This window comes from Stenella coeruleoalba (assembly GCF_951394435.1).
Source record: "Stenella coeruleoalba genome assembly, chromosome: 17".
Taxonomy (NCBI): Eukaryota; Metazoa; Chordata; class Mammalia; order Artiodactyla; family Delphinidae; genus Stenella; species Stenella coeruleoalba.
The window spans coordinates 67,904,023-67,921,366 of NC_137163.1; the positions used below are offsets into that span (position 1 = coordinate 67,904,023).

Below are 17,344 nucleotides of genomic sequence, written 5' to 3' on the forward strand. Positions count from 1 at the left end.
AACTACAGGAGCCCCGGTTGTTGGTGTGCCCTCCCATCACTACACAGTCTCCGCCTGGGTGTGTGCACTGCAGTGAGGCTGGTGACAGGGCTGGGCGAGGCAGGTGTGCAGCTGGAGAAGCTAACTACAGGTGAGCATCATGGTGCAGGCCAGTGACAGAAGACAGGGCCTGAGCTGGACCCACAGGCAGTTGCAGGGGCCCTGGCTGTCAGCATACTCTCCTCTGGCTATACAATCTCCCTCAAGGTGGGCACGCTGCAGTGGAGCTTGGTAATGAGCATCAGTTCAGTTGCATGCAAGTGCCCAGCTGGAGGGGCAGCCCTGAGTACGTGCACAGTAGTGGGGGTCAGCCACAGGGGTCAAAGCAGGTCAAATGTTTGTACTTGCACAGCCACAGAGGCCTGAGCTGGCTGCTGGTACAGTTCCCAGGCTCTGCCAAGATTGGAGGTAGGGGGTAGGGAGAGGGGGAACTCAGACAGCTGGCATCAGCAAATATGAATACCTTTGGGGCAAAAGCTGATGAAATGTGCAGGAGGTCTGTGGCAGCTGTGTTGGCCATTGGTTCCTTCTTCAGTGGCAATTCCTACTCATTTTCTCTTTAAAGAGGTCACTGTGAACCATGATCTACTCCCACTACATGGCTGCTATCAGTAGCCCGTGCTTTTCTTCCTTGTTCCTAGCCCGTGCTATACGTTTCAGCTTTGCCAGGCTGGGTAAGATGTAACTGGAGCAGGGCCTCCGTGTAGGGCCCCAAAGACCGCAGAAGCTGGTTGCTTCCCTTGCTCTTCCTTTCCTACCGAGGGGAATGCTTTCTAACTGGGATGTTCCCTCTTGGTACTGAGCAATGCTCATTTGGGGAATGGGATGATGCAGGCAAAATGAAGCTGTCTTTTCTTCTTGTGCAGTTATTCTCCGGGTTTTTTGTTCCACTGTGTTGCTGAAACTTAAGTAGACTCCAGATTTCACCCAGAGCTGTTTGTATTCGTGGATATCTAATTGTTGATCTTCGTTGGAGGATGGGGGCTGGGGTCTCCTATGTCACCATTTTGGTGACATCACCTATACCTACTAATCTATAACCTGCTTTTTCACTTAATGTTATTTTTGTGAAGATATTTCAAGGCTGAGCAAAACACATTTACATTGATGTGTGTGTATATATTTACTTTGATATTATATCTATAAATGCTGCTAATCTTTGAATTTTCATGGTTTACCTGTATTGACTCTCTTGCCTTCTCTGTATACAGTGATTTGTGAATAACGACAGTCTTGTTTCTTTGGGTTTTAGCCTTTTTTTTTTTTTCTTTATTCTCTTGTTGGCAGTGACCCTCAGTATGAGAATCTGTGGAACTGGCATTAAAATACATTTACTTTGTTTCTGACTTTTTTTTTTTTAACATCTTTATTGGGGTATAATTGCTTTACAATGGTGTGTTGGTTTCTGCTTTATAACAAAGTGAATCAGTTATACATATACATATGTTCCCATATCTCATCCCTCTTGCGTCTCCCTCCCATCCTCCCTGTCCCACCCCTCCAGGCGGTCACAAAGCACCAAGCTGATCTCCCTGTGCTATGCGGCTGCTTCCCACTAGCTATCTACCTTATGTTTGGTAGTGTATATATGTCCATGCCTCTCTCTCGCTTTGTCACAGCTCACCCTTCTCCCTCCCCATATCCTCAAGTCCGTTCTCTAGTAGGTCTGTGTCTTTATTCCTGTCTTACCCCTAGGTTCTTCATGACATTTTCTTAAATTCCATATATATGTGTTAGCATACAGTATTTGTCTTTCTCTTTCTGACTTACTTCACTCTGTATGACAGACTCTAGGTCTATCCACCTCATTACAAATAGCTTAATTTCATTTCTTTTTATGGCTGAGTAATATTCCATTGTATATATGTGCCACATCTTCTTTATCCATTCATCCGATGATGGGCACTTAGGTTGTTTCCATCTCTGGGCTATTGTAAATAGAGCTGCAATGAACATTTTGGTACATGACTCTTTTTGAATTATGGTTTTCTCAGGGTATATGCCCAGTAGTGGGATTGCTAGGTCATATGGTAGTTCTGTTTGTAGTTTTTTAAGGAACCTCCATATTGTTCTCCATAGGGGCTGTACCAATTCACATTCTCACCAGCAGTGCAAGAGTGTTCCCTTTTCTCCACACCCTCTCCAGCATTTGTTTCTAGATTTTTTGCTGATGGCCATTCTGACTGGTGTGAGATGATATCTCATTGTAGTTTTGATTTGCATTTCTCTAATGATTAATGATGTTGAGCATCCTTTCATGTGTTTGTTGGCAGTCTGTTGTTTCTGACTTTAAAATGAATGCTTCTAACACTACTCTTGTATACAGATGCTTGCTGAAGATTTTTGGTAGATACTCTTTAATAGCCTAAGGAAGTACACTTTTTCAGTACTAATTTCTATGGATACTTTTTTTTTCTGAGTGTATTGATATGATCATATGACTTCTTTAATACATTACTATTAATATGATGAAATACACTAATAATGTTAAACTAATAATTGCATTCATTAATGATGTTAATACCTTTTTCCTATATTTAGTTTGCTAACATACATTGCTAGGGTTGGCACGTTCATAAGTAAGATTGGCTTATAATCGTTTTCCTCAGGTTATCACTTTCTCGCTGCTAATATTGGTCATTTGAACCTTCATTCTTTTGTTCTTAAGCAGATGTGCTAATAATTTTTCTATTTTGAATGTTTCAAAGACCAATTTTTGGTTTTCTTAATCCTCACCATTACTTTTTTTTCCATTTTATCAATTTATCCTCTTTTTATTATACCCTGTATTCTATAATTTTTTGTGTATTACTATTTTTCTAACTTCTTGATTTAGACATATGACCCATCAATTTCTCATCTTTATTCTTCTGTAACAGGATCATTTAAGGTCATAAATTCCTCTCTTAGAAATGCTCTATTTAGTTTTGATTTGGTCCTAATTTTACTACAGTGTCTTCTTTAACCCACAAGTTATTTAAAGTCTGTTTTTTAATTTCTAAATGTAGATATATTTTGTCATTGATTTCTAAATTTAATTACATTCTCTGACATTTGTTAAAACTTATTTTGTAGCCTGGTATTGAGTTAATTTTCAAAAAATTTCTAAGTGTGCTTGGGAAGCAATTCTGATCTTTTGGTTACTGAGATATAATGGAAGATTTATAATTTAAAATCCTGATGATATTGTCCATTTTTGCCATATATATTTTGATACTGTTTTATTGGATACACTCAGATTGTAGTATTTATATCTTCCTGGTATATTGAGCATTTTATCAGTATAGATGGATGTGCATATGTACATACATATGTATATAGATACAGATAGACGTATTTTTATATTTGTACACTATATATAGTGATATACATATTACTATATTATCCCCAAAAGTGGTTTTGCCCTAAATGCTTTGCTATTAATATAGTTCTACCAGCTTTTTTTTCTTTAGTATTTGTATGGTATATATCTTTTTCCATTCTTTTGTTTTCGTTGTTTTTATTTTATGTCTCTTGTAACAAGTATTGAGGAGAATACTTTCTATTATTCAATATTCATGCTCTTTTTAAACTGGTGAATGTAATCGTTTTTAATTAACTATATTTACTGACGTATTTTCTTATTTCTTTTTTGAAACTGTTTTTTTCTGATGCCTTTTTCTGTGTTTTTGTAGACACGTTCCCTCCCTTGAAGCTCCTTTACCTTTCCCCTGTTAATAACATAATTGTCTTAAATATTCCATCTGTATGCAGTGATAACCACATCAAAGTATCTCATCTTCAGAAATTCCAAGAGCCCTTCATTTCCTTTCTTTTTCAGGAAATTGCTCTAGCCGTTCTTTTAGATACTATGAAGATATTCAGTTGAATAATCCTGCCATGTGTTGACTATATTGGCTTTTACTTACAGCGGATACCTCACTCATGTGTTTTATAATTTTTTTTCACGAGCTCTTCTTCAACAAGGTTTCAGAATCTCAGTTTTATGAGATTTTATGCTAGAATCTCAGTTCCAGCTCCAAACTTTGGGCCCCAGATCTCAACCTTATTCCCTGTATGGTTGTGATAGATTCCCACAATTCTGAACCTGAATTACCATTATAACCCATGTGCACACAGCCCTAACTGGCATTCTCTTCTTTATTTTAGGCTACTGGGAATTTCCCTTATGTTTGGGGGGGAGCTCCACTCTACTTTTAAAGGAATGTTAATTATATTTTATTCAGTATTTTCTAGTTGTCTTGCAGCAGAAGAGCGTTGAAGTTTTCTAGTTCTCTCTATTGCTGGAAATGTTAAGTCCTGTGGCTCCTTGGTCGTTAGCGTAAACTGTCTAAAAGCTTTTAGATCTTTTCTTTATTCCTGGTATTCTGAAATTTTATGATGTAATTTGGCGTGGGTCTATTCATTGTGCTTTCAGTAACCCCTTTTAATCTGGAAATTCATGTTTTTCAGTTCTGAAAATTCTTGTATAAATAATGTTCTCCCTTCTACTCTGTCTTTATGACTCTCATTCATCAGATGTTGGACTTATGATTTAATTTCTTTTCTTACATTTTCTCTATTTGCCATCTTTTTACCATTTTGTGCTTCATCTTGGGAAATTTTCTCAACTTTGTTTTCTAATTATTCTATTGGATTATAAATTTCTGCTCTTTTTTATTCTCTAATTGTTCCTTTTTTAAAGCATTTTGCTACCAGGGCTACCAGGCCCTGCCTCAGGGGGACGCTGCCGGGTCACCAGGCTGCTAACCTGGGGAGCAGGTTAGCACCTCACACTAATAGGCTAGAGGGAGGACCCCAAAATGGAGTTTGCCAGCAGCCGTGTCCTTGTGGTACCATGAGCTTCCCAAAATGGCTGCCATCAGTATCTATGTCCCCAGGGGGAGTCTCAGTCACACTGGCCTTCAAAGCCAGACAGTCTGGGGCTCATCTTCCTTTGCAGGAGCCCAGTGTGAGGCTCGGACCCCTTGTTCCTTGGGAAGAACCCCTGCAATCGTGATTTTCCTCCTGGCTGTGGGCCATCTACCCAGGGCTGCAGTCTTGACTATTACTGCATCTCCATCCCTCCTACCGTCTTGTTGTGGTTCCTTCTTTTTTTTTTTTTTTTTTTGCGGTATGCGGCCCTCTCACTGCTGTGGCCTCTCCCGTTGCGGAGCACAGGCTCCGGAGGCGCAGGCCCAGCGGCCATGGCTCACGGGCCTAGCCGCTCCGCAGCACGTGGGATCCTCCCGGACCGGGGCACGAACCCGTGTCCCCTGCATTGGCAGGTGGACTCTCAACCACTGCGCCAGCAGGGAAGCCCCGTGGTTCCTTCTTTATACCTTTAGTTGTGGCAAATCTTTCTGCTAGTCTTCAGGTCATTCTCATCTGTAGCTGCTCAGTAAATAGTTGTAATTATGGTGCGCTCTTGGGAGGGAGTGAGCTCTAGGTCTTCCTACTCCACCATGTTGGCCACCCATATGCTTTTCAGATAACAGTAAGAGCAAAGTTAATAGCTTTCAAGCTGTCACTGTGTGCCAGACTCTCTGCTATGTGTTTTACTTCTAATATTCCAGTTAATCTTAAAAACAAAAAACCTGTGGGTAGGTTTTAAAATGATCTTCACAGTACAGATAAGGAATCTAAGGCTCAGAAATGTTAAAACCTCAAAGTCACGCAGTCAATCCTGCAGAGCTAGCATTCCAGCCCAGAGCCGTTGGATTCCCAAGTCCGTGCTGTTGACCTTTACAATAAACTGCCTCCATCTCTTGAATAGATCTGGCTGTGACTCAGTCATATAAGGAAAGGAATGCATGGGAACAACCACCAGCTTCCAAGGCTCTGCAGAGGAGCATCCTTTCCTTGGAAGATCAGATGGCTGTTTGCAGTGAAGACCTGAGACGGTTGGCAAACAGCCTTAGGCCATCCTGACCAGGCCGGTGATACTTTGTCATCATAATCCAGGGTCACCCAATCCAGGGTCAGTTCAGAATCACTTCATCCAGATGGGATCAGGCTCTGCATAAATGATTGATGGTAACCTGCCCATGGTGGGCTGATTAGAACTTTGAAATACCTGCATATATAATTCTTAGGGCAAGAAACCCCTAACAGGACAGACCAGGATGTGAGACCCACCAAACCAGACTGTCTCAAACACTAAGTCAGGAAGTTGGAAGGTGCTTCGTATTCTGAGATAGTCTCAGGAAATCCTGGAGACACTTACCCAGCCAGCGATTATGGGCACTGGAGTTAGGCATATCCTGTGTCACCGTTTGGTAGCTGTGCATCCTTGGGAAAGTGACTTGACTTCTATGAACCTGAGTCTAGAAACATCTATAAAGTGTGTGGTACTTTACAAATCTCACGTGAGTATTACTGTCCCCTATATCTTGATACAGGCATCTGCCTGCCACCCAGACTGAAATAGCCATGTTACTTATCCAAGCACCCCTTCCCTAAAATATTACTGGACAACACATTTTAATTTACTTTTCTAATATCAAAACAAAATACAGTTCCTGATTTTTGCAAATTCTTTTTTGTTGGTTTCTTTTAGACCAACTGTTTTCTGATGACGTTTCCTAGGAAGCCTTCTCCAGGTCAGGCCATAGGGTCTGTTTCTTCCATGGAATTTTCCTATGGGGAAGCTACTCTCTTCTGTGGGATGAGGATTCTTATTTTAGCATATGCCCCAGAAAACAACACTTACAGACTCATCACCAGAGTGGTTGTTCAGATATTTCAGGTTCCTGTGGCTCTCCACCCTCTAAATAGAGCACTGCTTCCTCATCTCCACAGGTACTAGGTGATACACCTTAAGATCAAAATCTGTCTCTGTAATGGGTTTAGAGGCAAAGGTGATTAAAGGATTAGAAAATCTAACGTGTAGAGAAAAGTTCTTTATCTCACAAGGGCAAGAAATCAGCCATTCCTCACTGAAGAATGGAACAAGAAAAAATGAAAAGTGTGCTGCGGTGTAACGGATTAAGAAAATGTCTGACAATCTTGTTAAATGTGGATGAGAGTTAAATTAGGATAGTGTCAACTCTCCTCTTTGGGAAACATGAAAGATATGGTTTAGATGCATCAAATGGTGACAGTTGGGTCCAGTCCTAGATGTATCCTTGCCCAAGGGCCGACAGATGGATCAAATGACCTCTCAGCATCCCTCCCAGCCCCACACTTCCGTTGTGCTATGCTTGTTGGATTAGCATGTTAGTTGAGTCAGAGCTGCCCTTGCAAGTTAGCTTCTTGAAAGAAAAACAGGTAAATTCATTGTCCCCAAAATAAAGGCCTCTCTACCCTGTTGCAGATGAAATTATACCACCAGGGGTGTACTTCCTTCAGTCCCGAAATCTTTTCAGTCTTCTAGAGTTCTCTAACAGAATGTGGACACTGACACCTAAGTAAAGATGAAGTAACTAAACTTTATCACATAAGGTCTTAGCAGAGATCAAGATCCTGCAGACCAAGACAAGACACGCAGGAAGAGGGAGTCCCAAATAGGAGACGTAGGCGTGACTGCAAAGGCAAACTGTGCCGCATTGAACATGTAGCTCTTGGCTCGTGCAGAAGATGGGGCTGTCCTCCATCCCCACCGAATTCAGTCATTCTTTCAATGCCAGGCGTGGAACACTAGACAAGCACTGGGGACACTGCTGTAAGCCAAACATGCTTCCAGCATTCCTACAGAACACTGAACACGTGATGAACGTGTAGTCAGTTACCCTGTGGGGTCTACACTCATGCAGCAAATAACGACCGAGTTGCTAATATGCACAAGGCATCGTTTCAGGCGCTTGGCATGGGGTGGTAACCAAGTGGACAAATCCCCTGCCCTCGTGGAGCTTACGTTCTGGTAAGAGGCAGTTACGTGATGAAAGAAGCACGAGGTGCTCTAAGAACCATGACAAGGAGCCCTACCCTAGCTGACAAGTCCCCCCCGAGAAAGGCATGTTTCTACTGACATGTGAAGGCTGAGGAGGAACTGGTGAACAGGCAAAAAGTCGTGGGGGGAGGTGGCATCAGGAGAATGCTCCATTTAAAGTTACCAAACGTTGTCAAGCCACCACGATTTGCTTGTATAGTAGGATGAAGGGTCACTTATACCTTTCTCTTTCTTACTAGTATTCAAATATTTGTGCAATAAATAATTTTAAGCAATATCAAAGTCATACTTAAAACTTTTTTACCTCATTTTTATCTTGTGACTTTCATGGATTGGTCTTTAAACTAGTACTTGTAAACGATCACGTTCTATATAGCTGTCATATAATTTGGACACTAAGTTCAAAATCAACTAGGAGTTTTACCCTGGTGATGTAAGCATTGAGTCTAATTCTAAAATGTGTTTGGTGTTGCTGTATGCAAACAAGACAACATGTTTGACATTGTGACATGGATCTTTCCCCACCTACACTGAATATGAATTATAGGTTGGTTCCTGCACTACAGGTGGACCTGTGGCAGCCCAGCAGTATCTCCCAGGTATCAGAGGGAACAGTTACTGATGTCCATATTCCCCACAATGGTTCCCGAGCCCTGTTAGCCTTCCTACAGGAAACCAACATCCACTACAAGTAAGCATGCTTTTTCCTTGCTTAATTCATTTGTACTCAGTTGAACTGAATGATAACTGTATTCAGGTTATGCATTAAGTGCCAACAACTGTTTCAGGTTCTATTTTTCACACTGGGGAAACCAACATGAATATAACACAGTTATATTTGCCTTTCATGAGCTTCTTATTAGTGTAATGGGGGAGTGGGAAGCAGCCACACTTCCCTGTCATTTCACCATTACCTGTAAGTAATCAGTGTAAACATGGAAGCATTTTACTGTGTGAGGAAAGGAGAGTAGCTTATCCATGCCTACAAGGTGGATAGGGAGACAGGGACAGAAAAAAGCCAGACTCTGCAGGAGCTGTGTCAGTTAGACCAAGGATGAGACTCAGGACCTTGAAGGCAGAGGTACAATGCCAGCAAAGGCAAGAAGCAGCATCGTATGTGTGCAGGGAACTGGTATAAGTTGGGGAGCAGAAAGAAAAGACGCTGGAGAACTGGGGGGGAGGCCAGGTGGTGGGCAGCCTGCTGTTCAGAGTTAGGAGCTCGGACCTCATCTTGTGGGTGATGCTGCACAACTGGAGGATGTCAGCAAGGGAACCACATGTAAGTGGGTGGAGGGAGCGGTACGAGGCCACAGTAGTGATCCAGATGAGAGAGAACGAGGCCCCTGAGTCAGGACCAGAGTCCTAGAATCAAGAGAGAACTCCAAAAGATGTTTCAGAAGCAAACCCACCTGGACTCTGCACTTGTTTGGATGTAGGTGGAAGAGGAGGAATCAAGGATGACTCCAAGTCTTCTGTCTGTGGTGACTGAGTAGACGGGTTTGGATATTTTGAGGGGTTTGTTTTTTGTTTTTCTAAGGAATAGTTAAGCAGTAAGAATGGAACAAGTGGGAAATAGTCGCAGGAGTCAAAGAAGAAACAAAAACCTTTTGAGAGGAAGGATGTCAGTGGCACCAAGTGCTGCAGTGATACCCTGCCAGAAAACGATCGATCAGTTCCCTTTGGATGTGATGATGGAAATGGCACTGGTAACTCTAATGTAGCATTAGATTGTTAGGAGCAGAAGACAGAAAAGTGAACAGGAGGTGAGAACATGGAACAGGAGAGCAGACTATTCTACTACTCTTAGAAGTTACAATAAGGAGAGAGGCAGAGAGTGAGGAGCGACTACAGGAAGATGCTACATCAGCGGATGCTTGAGACTCGGCATGTTAGGGTAAGGAGGCAATTTTGGCCTGTAAGCTGAAGGGAAGGACCAGCAAGGAAGGAGACATTGATGATGCAGGAAAGAATGCACAGGTGAGGGAGGGGGTTTGAACACTAGTGAAAGATAGCTTATCCTATAAGACCAAAGAGGTAAGTGTGGATCTAGTTAAGATTGTGGAGAAGAGAGTCAACAAGTTTAAAGAGATCATAACTGACAGCCAAATTATCTGGATGAAGTGAGAAGCAAAATGTATCTACTCAGAGTAAAGAAATAGGGGTTAAAGAGTGTTCTGAGAGAAAAATCGGGGTAAGAACCAATAACAGTGGTTGTTGCGGAGACGAGAGATTGCAGTACTGATACAGAGTTGAGGTTTTGTTGGTTAGGACCACAAAAAGATCAGGGTGGAGGGAAGTTGAGGTTCCTAGTGAGAGACTAGCTCAAGTAGTCATCCATGGGGTCTAGTCTGGATAGGAAGGGAGGAGAGTCTAGGAAGAATGATGGGACAAGACGGAAGAATCAAGGGTATTAAGATCTTTATATTTAAAACAGGTGTGAGGGCAACAAACTGGAAGGAAAGAAGTTTTGATAAAGTGTAGGCTATTGGATGTTAATAGTTCTGGGGAAGAACATTTATGGCTGGTGACAAGATTATAGGGGTAGCAATGAAGGAGATGGCTGAGGTGGGTGGAGGTCATTGAGGCTGATGCGGTCAAGAAAGAGTAGGCTAGCAATTATACTCTAATAAAGATGTTATAAATAGGAAAGGAAAAGGAAAAGGAAAGGAAAGGATGGGATGAGTGGGCTTAATCACCAGCAAACCATCCCAGCAGTCTTGAATCTCCTTGGCTTATGGCTAGATTAGAGGTGGGGGGAGAGAACGTACTCCTGGGACAGGAAATACCAGCTTGGAGGTAAGCAACCAGGAATGGCCTGATGCTGAAGGGAGGATGAGCTTTTCCTGGAAGTTAGAAGATTAATGGGGAAGCACCAATGGGAGCCCAGGAGGATGCTGACCTCCCTCCCTTCTGGCCCCGTGGTCAGAGAAGTGGGAGAAGAGACAGCCACGGAAGAATCTGTGTCCTTGAGAAAGTCTGGTTTCTACTGGGGCAAGAATATGAGAAGAGAGAGTTCTCTGAAGAGACTGGAGGATGTAGGAATTTTATTTACACTCAAAGAGGGATTCCAACAGGCACAAGGCAAAAGGATGTGGTGAAGAGATGGAGAGTCAGTGTAGGATCTGGGGGGGAGAAACACAGGCTAGTGAATTAGTGAGAAGGGAATGAGTGAGTTACCTTTTGTCTGGAACCCTAGGATTTCAGGGCTGAGAGGCATGATTGGAAATGACTAACCTTAACTACTCCAACTTTTCAGCAAGTGGTTGTACTGCCAAAACTGGCAGAAAGATCCCTGATGGTGTCTGGCGAGGCCTGGGAAGGGTTCATGGCTCTGAGTCAATGGTGAGAACCCTAGTCTCAGTGGAAGGCTGGGCCAAGGGGTGCACAGGGGCTGTGACACCCCTCCCTGGTCCACACAAATACCTACCTGCCAGAGACGTATTTACAGGCTTATTAAAATACTTATAGGCTTTTTGCAGAAAGGTATTTTATCTGTGTTTCTAGAACAGGGTAGAGTCAAAGCTGTGCATAAAACTCTTGTTCATACTGAACACATTTTAGTCATTGCTGTAGCTTTGAAAGCATGCTTTGATTCTCTGAATGCCTTTCAGGGAAGTGCTTATATATCTGTAGGTCCTCAGTAAAAACTCACATGCTTCATTAATTATTATTTGGAAGAAAAGAATATACCAGTTATTAATTATTATTTGGAAGAAAAGAATATACCAGTTATTTTAACAAGTGTCTATTTCCTGCCATTCAATATAGGTCATGTGGAACTGATACAGAATCAAATATCACCCTTTATTCCACAGAGAATAGAGTCTAACAAACAAGTGTTTTAAACCAGTTGTCTCCTCATGGAGAGCACTCATTTAGAATCATTCATTTTGTTGTTCCCAAGATAATAACAGAGAACAGTTAAGTTCCACGGGGCTGGTAGGTAGAGATCGTTTTAATTGACTTTTATTATTGTAGCCAGGGGTATTTTCAAAGATGATCATTTACTCTGTACAACTGTACATAACGTATAGTTATAGTCATCTTTATGTGACCACATGTGTCTGGCCCCAGGTGATCCAGCCCCCTTATCGATATGACATGACTCCTTTTGCCATAAAAATATTTTGAGAATTTGAGAATTTGAAAATTCTCAAGAATTTGAAAATATTTCAAAACATTTTGAAAATTAAATACCTTTAAAATTTCAAATTTTGACCACCCCCCTTCTCCTCCCTGGAAGCTTTGGGGAGGTGGTTTTGTACTAAGTGATGACATCACTTGGAAAGTTCTTAATAGGTCTAGGAGTTGCTATTTTAGGAGTACATACAATTGGGGTAGAAATAATAATCAGCCATAAGGAACTAAGAAACTACAAAAAAGCCATTTTGGGGCTTCCCTGGTGGCGCAGTGGTTGGGAATCCGCCTGCCGATGCAGGGAATGCGGGTTCATGCCCCGGTCCGGGAAGATACCACATGCCGCAGAGCGGCTGGGCCCATGAGTCATGGCCGCTGAGCCTGCGCTCCACAACAGGAGAGGCCACAACAGTGAGAGGCCCGCGTACCCAAAAAAAAAAAAAAAAAAGCCATTTTAGGTTCCATTTCATGGGCTTTTCGTCAACTTGCTGGTTTCCAGTTGCCTACTTGACAAGGACCAAGTAGGCAGACCTGGTGTGACAGCCCAGCAGTCAGGAAGCTGTTGCTGTGCTACTGCTGCCACCACTGTCGTTACCATAATTGCCTCTCATGCCAGGAAGCTGGTGACTGGACCCTGGAGTTCTGAGTCCAGCCACCTGACTGCCTCTAAACCGTCACACCTCTGCGACCTCGACACGCCACAGCCACAGCAGCGGGAGATGGCCTCTGCCTCGTTCTTAACTTCCTGTCTTGTCAGAGTTCACAGACTTGTCCCCAGAACCACAGGTGTAAGAGAGTCGAGGAAAAGTACTTTTCAGCTTCCCAGCCCTTTCAGCACAGGAAGTCCAAAGAGGGCATAGGCATAAATGCTGAGAGGCAGTTGACCACATCCAGCAGACACACTCAAGAGAAGAGAGAGGAAGCAAGGACCAGCTGTATTCTAATACTCTCTTCCACTTTTATCTAGTATAGAACCTAAGAGGACTGAGAGCCATCAGTTGCCAGATTAGTTAGCCTAAATTTGAGCCTGACAATATATTAAAATCACCTGGTGAGCTTTTTAGAAAGGCCCGATACCTATGCACAGGAGATTCTCGTCTAAGTAAGGCTCAGTGTGGCATATTTTTTAAAGCTCATGGGTGACTTTAAAGCAGGCCATCTTGAGAATCACTGGCCTAAATGAATGGATAAATACTGGGGATCCAAAGGCCAGCTCTATTTAGGGCACTTGGAAACTTTAAAACTGAGAAGCTTAAGAGTTGATTCATCAAAGAAACTAATACCCAACTAGAGTGATTCCACAACCTCAAACTGAAAAACCTCATCATTTACTTTGGTTAAAACACTAGCAAACTTGACTAGAAAACATTAAGGTAAATATTTTGTAGGAGCAATTATCCATGAGAATTATTTTGACAGTTCATTTCGTTATGTGATTAGTAATATGTTTATCATTATCAGTTGACAAATGACTTAAGGATCTAATCAATTAAGGAGCATAATTTTTCATACTGAAACTCCTGAAAAAATATTAGCTTTCTAAGGGGTACAGTGATGGTTCTACCAAGAGTTGCCAAACAAGCAGATGTATCAGCATCAGAACTTTCTGGTGATGAATATGAGGAATTGGTCTTCCCTTGAGGAGAAACAAGTTATCTGTGCTTGTTTATACTGGGGTGGCCAAAAAGTTCGTTCACATTTTCCTGATGTTGCAGGAAAACCCGAATGAACTTTTTGGCCAACCCAGTATTTAGAAAGTCTGTCCATTTTGGAAATAATGCAAAAGTAATACACTAGAGCTCAATTTTGTAAACGTGCTATAAAGGTTTTTATAATTTTGAAAACTTTTTTGTATGTGTTCATGTATCTTTTTAAACTGGAAATTCAGAAGGAGATTCTTCTGTAGGTTGCTGGCTTTGGCAAATCTATTTTTTTTTTCCCCTTACTTTCTTGAAATAGAGAAAAGTAGCCAGGAGAAATGGATAGATGGTACTGGCAAGGAAAAGACAGCTGGAAATTGCCTACTGTTACTGGAATTTGTTGACAGTTTATAACCAACCAACTCAGCCGTAATCAAACTCGCATTTTTCTTGACCACCCCAGATTCGCTCACAAGAAGATTGTACATTGACGAAGAAGTTCATTTGGTTCTTTACCCCCACACTGGCAATACTGTAAAGTTCTTTAATCCATACAAACCTACTTTCATCTGTAACTCCTTTCTTTGGGGGAAGAAAGAAAGAACTAATACAGATCGTATTCAGACTGACAATCTAAACTCCACTCATATTTTGAGCCATGGCAAGCAGCTACCAAGTGAACTTACCAACGTGGTGCAACACCTTACCTTGATTTTTAATATGTTTCTAGTTCTAATTGAAACAAAAAGAACAGTAAGCTGATGATAAATTCCAGATTAAGTGCTTTGTCTACCGTGGGTCCTCGGTAAATAACAAATGAGTAAATCAAAAGGAATTTCCTACACCCAGCATGACCTTAAGTAAATTTACTTCCTTTGAGGACCAAAAAGTATTTATTCAAGTAATTCAAGATAATTTTTTTTACTAAGTGACTTACACAGGTCAACTTTGAAACTTTTTTAAAAATGCCATTACACATTCTTTTAATGGCACTGAAACCACCAAGCCACAGGTTCTTTGGAAAGATAAAATATGAAAGCGAAGTTTTTTAGCTGCCTGCCAGGCCCAGGAAAAATCACTGAGAGGCTCTTTAACATCTTTACGTAAAGGAGTAGCACCTTGTTACTTCATGGCTCTAGTTAGAGGAGACTGGTGAGTACCGGGGTGACAAGTCTATATCTAGCTCAGGGATCTCATCAAGAACACCAGTCCACCAGTCCCTCCCATCAGGAAACTTACACAAGCCTCTTAGATAGTCTCACCTACCAGAGGGCAGACAGCAGAAGCAAGAAAACTACAATCCTGCAGCCTGTGGAACAAAAACCACATTCACAGAATGATAGACAAGATGAAAAGGCAGAGGGCTATGTACCAGATGAAGGAACAAGATAAAACCCCAGAACAACAACTAAATGAAGTGGAGATAGGCAACCTTCCAGAAAAAAAATTCACAATAATGATAGTGAAGATGATCCAGGACCTCGGAAAAACAATGGAGGCAAAGATCAAGAAGATGCAAGAAATGTTTAACAAAGACCTAGAAGAATTAAAGAACACAGAAACAGAGATGAACAATACAATAACTGAAATGAAAACTACACTAGAAGGAATCAATAGCAGAATAACTGAGGCAGAAGAACGGATAAGTGACCTGGAAGACAGAATGGTGCAATTCACTGCTGCAGAACACAATAGAGAATGAAAAGAAATGAAGACAGCCTAAGAGGCCTCTGGGACAACATTAAACGCAACAACATTCACATTATTCACAACATTCAAATTCACATTAGGGGTCCCAGAAGGAGAAGAGAGAGAGAAAGGACCAGAGAAAATATTTGAAGAGATTATAGTCAAAAACTTCCCTATTATGGGAAAGGAAATAGCCACCCAAGTCCAGGAAGCACAGCAACTCCCATACAGGATAAACGCAAGGAGAAACATGCCAAGACACATAGTAATCAAATTGGCAAAAATTAAAGACAAAGAAAAATTACTGAAAGCAGCAAGGGGAAAATGACAAATAACATAAAAGGGAACTCCCATAAGGTTAACAGCTGATTTTTCAGCAGAAACTCTAAAAGCCAGAAGGGAGTGGCATGATATACTTAAAGTGATGAAAGGGAAGAACCTACAACCAAGATTACTCTACCCAGCAAGGATCTCATTCAGATTCAAAGGAGAAATCAAAAGCTTTACAGACAAGCAAAAGCTAAGAGAATTCAGCACCACCTAACCAGCTCTACAACAAATGCTAAAGGAACTTCTCTAAGTGGGAAACACAAGAGAGGAAAAGGACCTAAAAAGACAAACCCAAAACAATTAAGAAAATGGTCATAGGAACATACATATTGATAATTACCTTAAACGTGAATGGATTAAACGCTCCAACGAAAAGACAAAGTCTTGCTGAATGGATACAAAAACAAGACCCATATATATGCTGTCTACAAGAGACCCACTTCAGACCTAGAGACACATACAGACTGAAAGTGAGGGTATGGGAAAAGATATTCCATGCAAATGGAAATCAAAAGAAAAAAAAACGAAAGCTGGAGTAGCTATACTCATATCAGATAAAATAGACTTTAAAATAAAGAATGTTACAAGAGACAAGGAAGGACACTACATAATGATTGAGGGATCAATTCAAGAAGAAGATATAACAATTATAAATATATATGCACCCAACATAGGAGCACCTCAATACGTAAGGAACTGCTGACAGCTATAAAAGAGGAAATGGACAGTAATACAATAATAGTGGGGGACTTTAACACCTCACACCAATGGACAGATCATCCAAAATGAAAATAAATAAGGAAACAGAAGCTTTAAATGACACAATAGACCAGATAGATTTAATTGATATTTATAGGACATTCCATCCAAAAACAGCAGATTACACTTTCTTCTCAAGTGCGCATGGAACATTCTCCAGGATAGATCACATCTTGGCTCACAAATCAAGTCTCAGTAAATTTAAGAAAATTGAAATCATATCAAGCATCTTTTCTGACCACAACACTATGAGATTAGAAATGAATTACAGGAAAAAAAACATAAAAAACACAAACACATGGAGGTTAAACAGTACGATACTAAATAACCAAGAGATCACTGAAGAAATCAAAGAGGAAGTAAAAAAAATACCTAGAGACAAATGACAATGAAAACACAACAATCCAAAACCTATGGGATGCAGCAAAAGCAGTTCTAAGAGGGAAGTTTATAGCTATACAAGCCTACCTCAAGAAACAAGAAAAATCTCAAATAAACAATCTAACCTTACACCTAAAGGAACTAGAGAAAGAAGAACAAACAAAACCCAAAGTAAGCAGAAGGAAAGAACTCATCAAGATCAGAGCAGAAATAAATGAAATAGAAACAAAACAATAGCAAAGATCAATAAAACTAAAAGCTGGTTCTTTGAAAAGATAAAGAAAATTGATAAACCACTAACCAGACTCATCAAGAAAAAGAGGGAGAGGACTCATAAATCAATAAAATTAGGAATTAAAAAGAAGTTAAAACAGACACCACAGAAATACAAAGCATCCTAAGAGACTACTACAAGCAACTCTATGCCAATAAAATGGACAACCTGGAAGAAATGGGCAAATTCTTAGAAAGGTATAACCTTCCAAGACTGAACCAGGAA

The 17,344-nt window shown here is 41.0% G+C and overlaps 1 protein-coding gene across 4 annotated transcripts in view; it reads left to right on the forward strand.

Moving 5' to 3' along the window:
- Positions 1 to 17,344, forward strand: part of CPA6 (carboxypeptidase A6) — a 263,617-nt gene that overhangs the window by 169,835 nt on the left and 76,438 nt on the right. For 2 of the 4 annotated variants that reach the window (XM_079901245.1, XM_079901246.1), the window contains exon 3: positions 8,476 to 8,600. In XM_079901245.1, the coding sequence (XP_079757371.1) occupies positions 8,476 to 8,600 (125 nt within the window). Of the gene's footprint in view, positions 1 to 8,456; positions 8,601 to 17,344 lie in introns of all 4 variants that reach the window. The other 2 variants (XM_079901247.1, XM_079901248.1) reach the window with 1 other exon arrangement.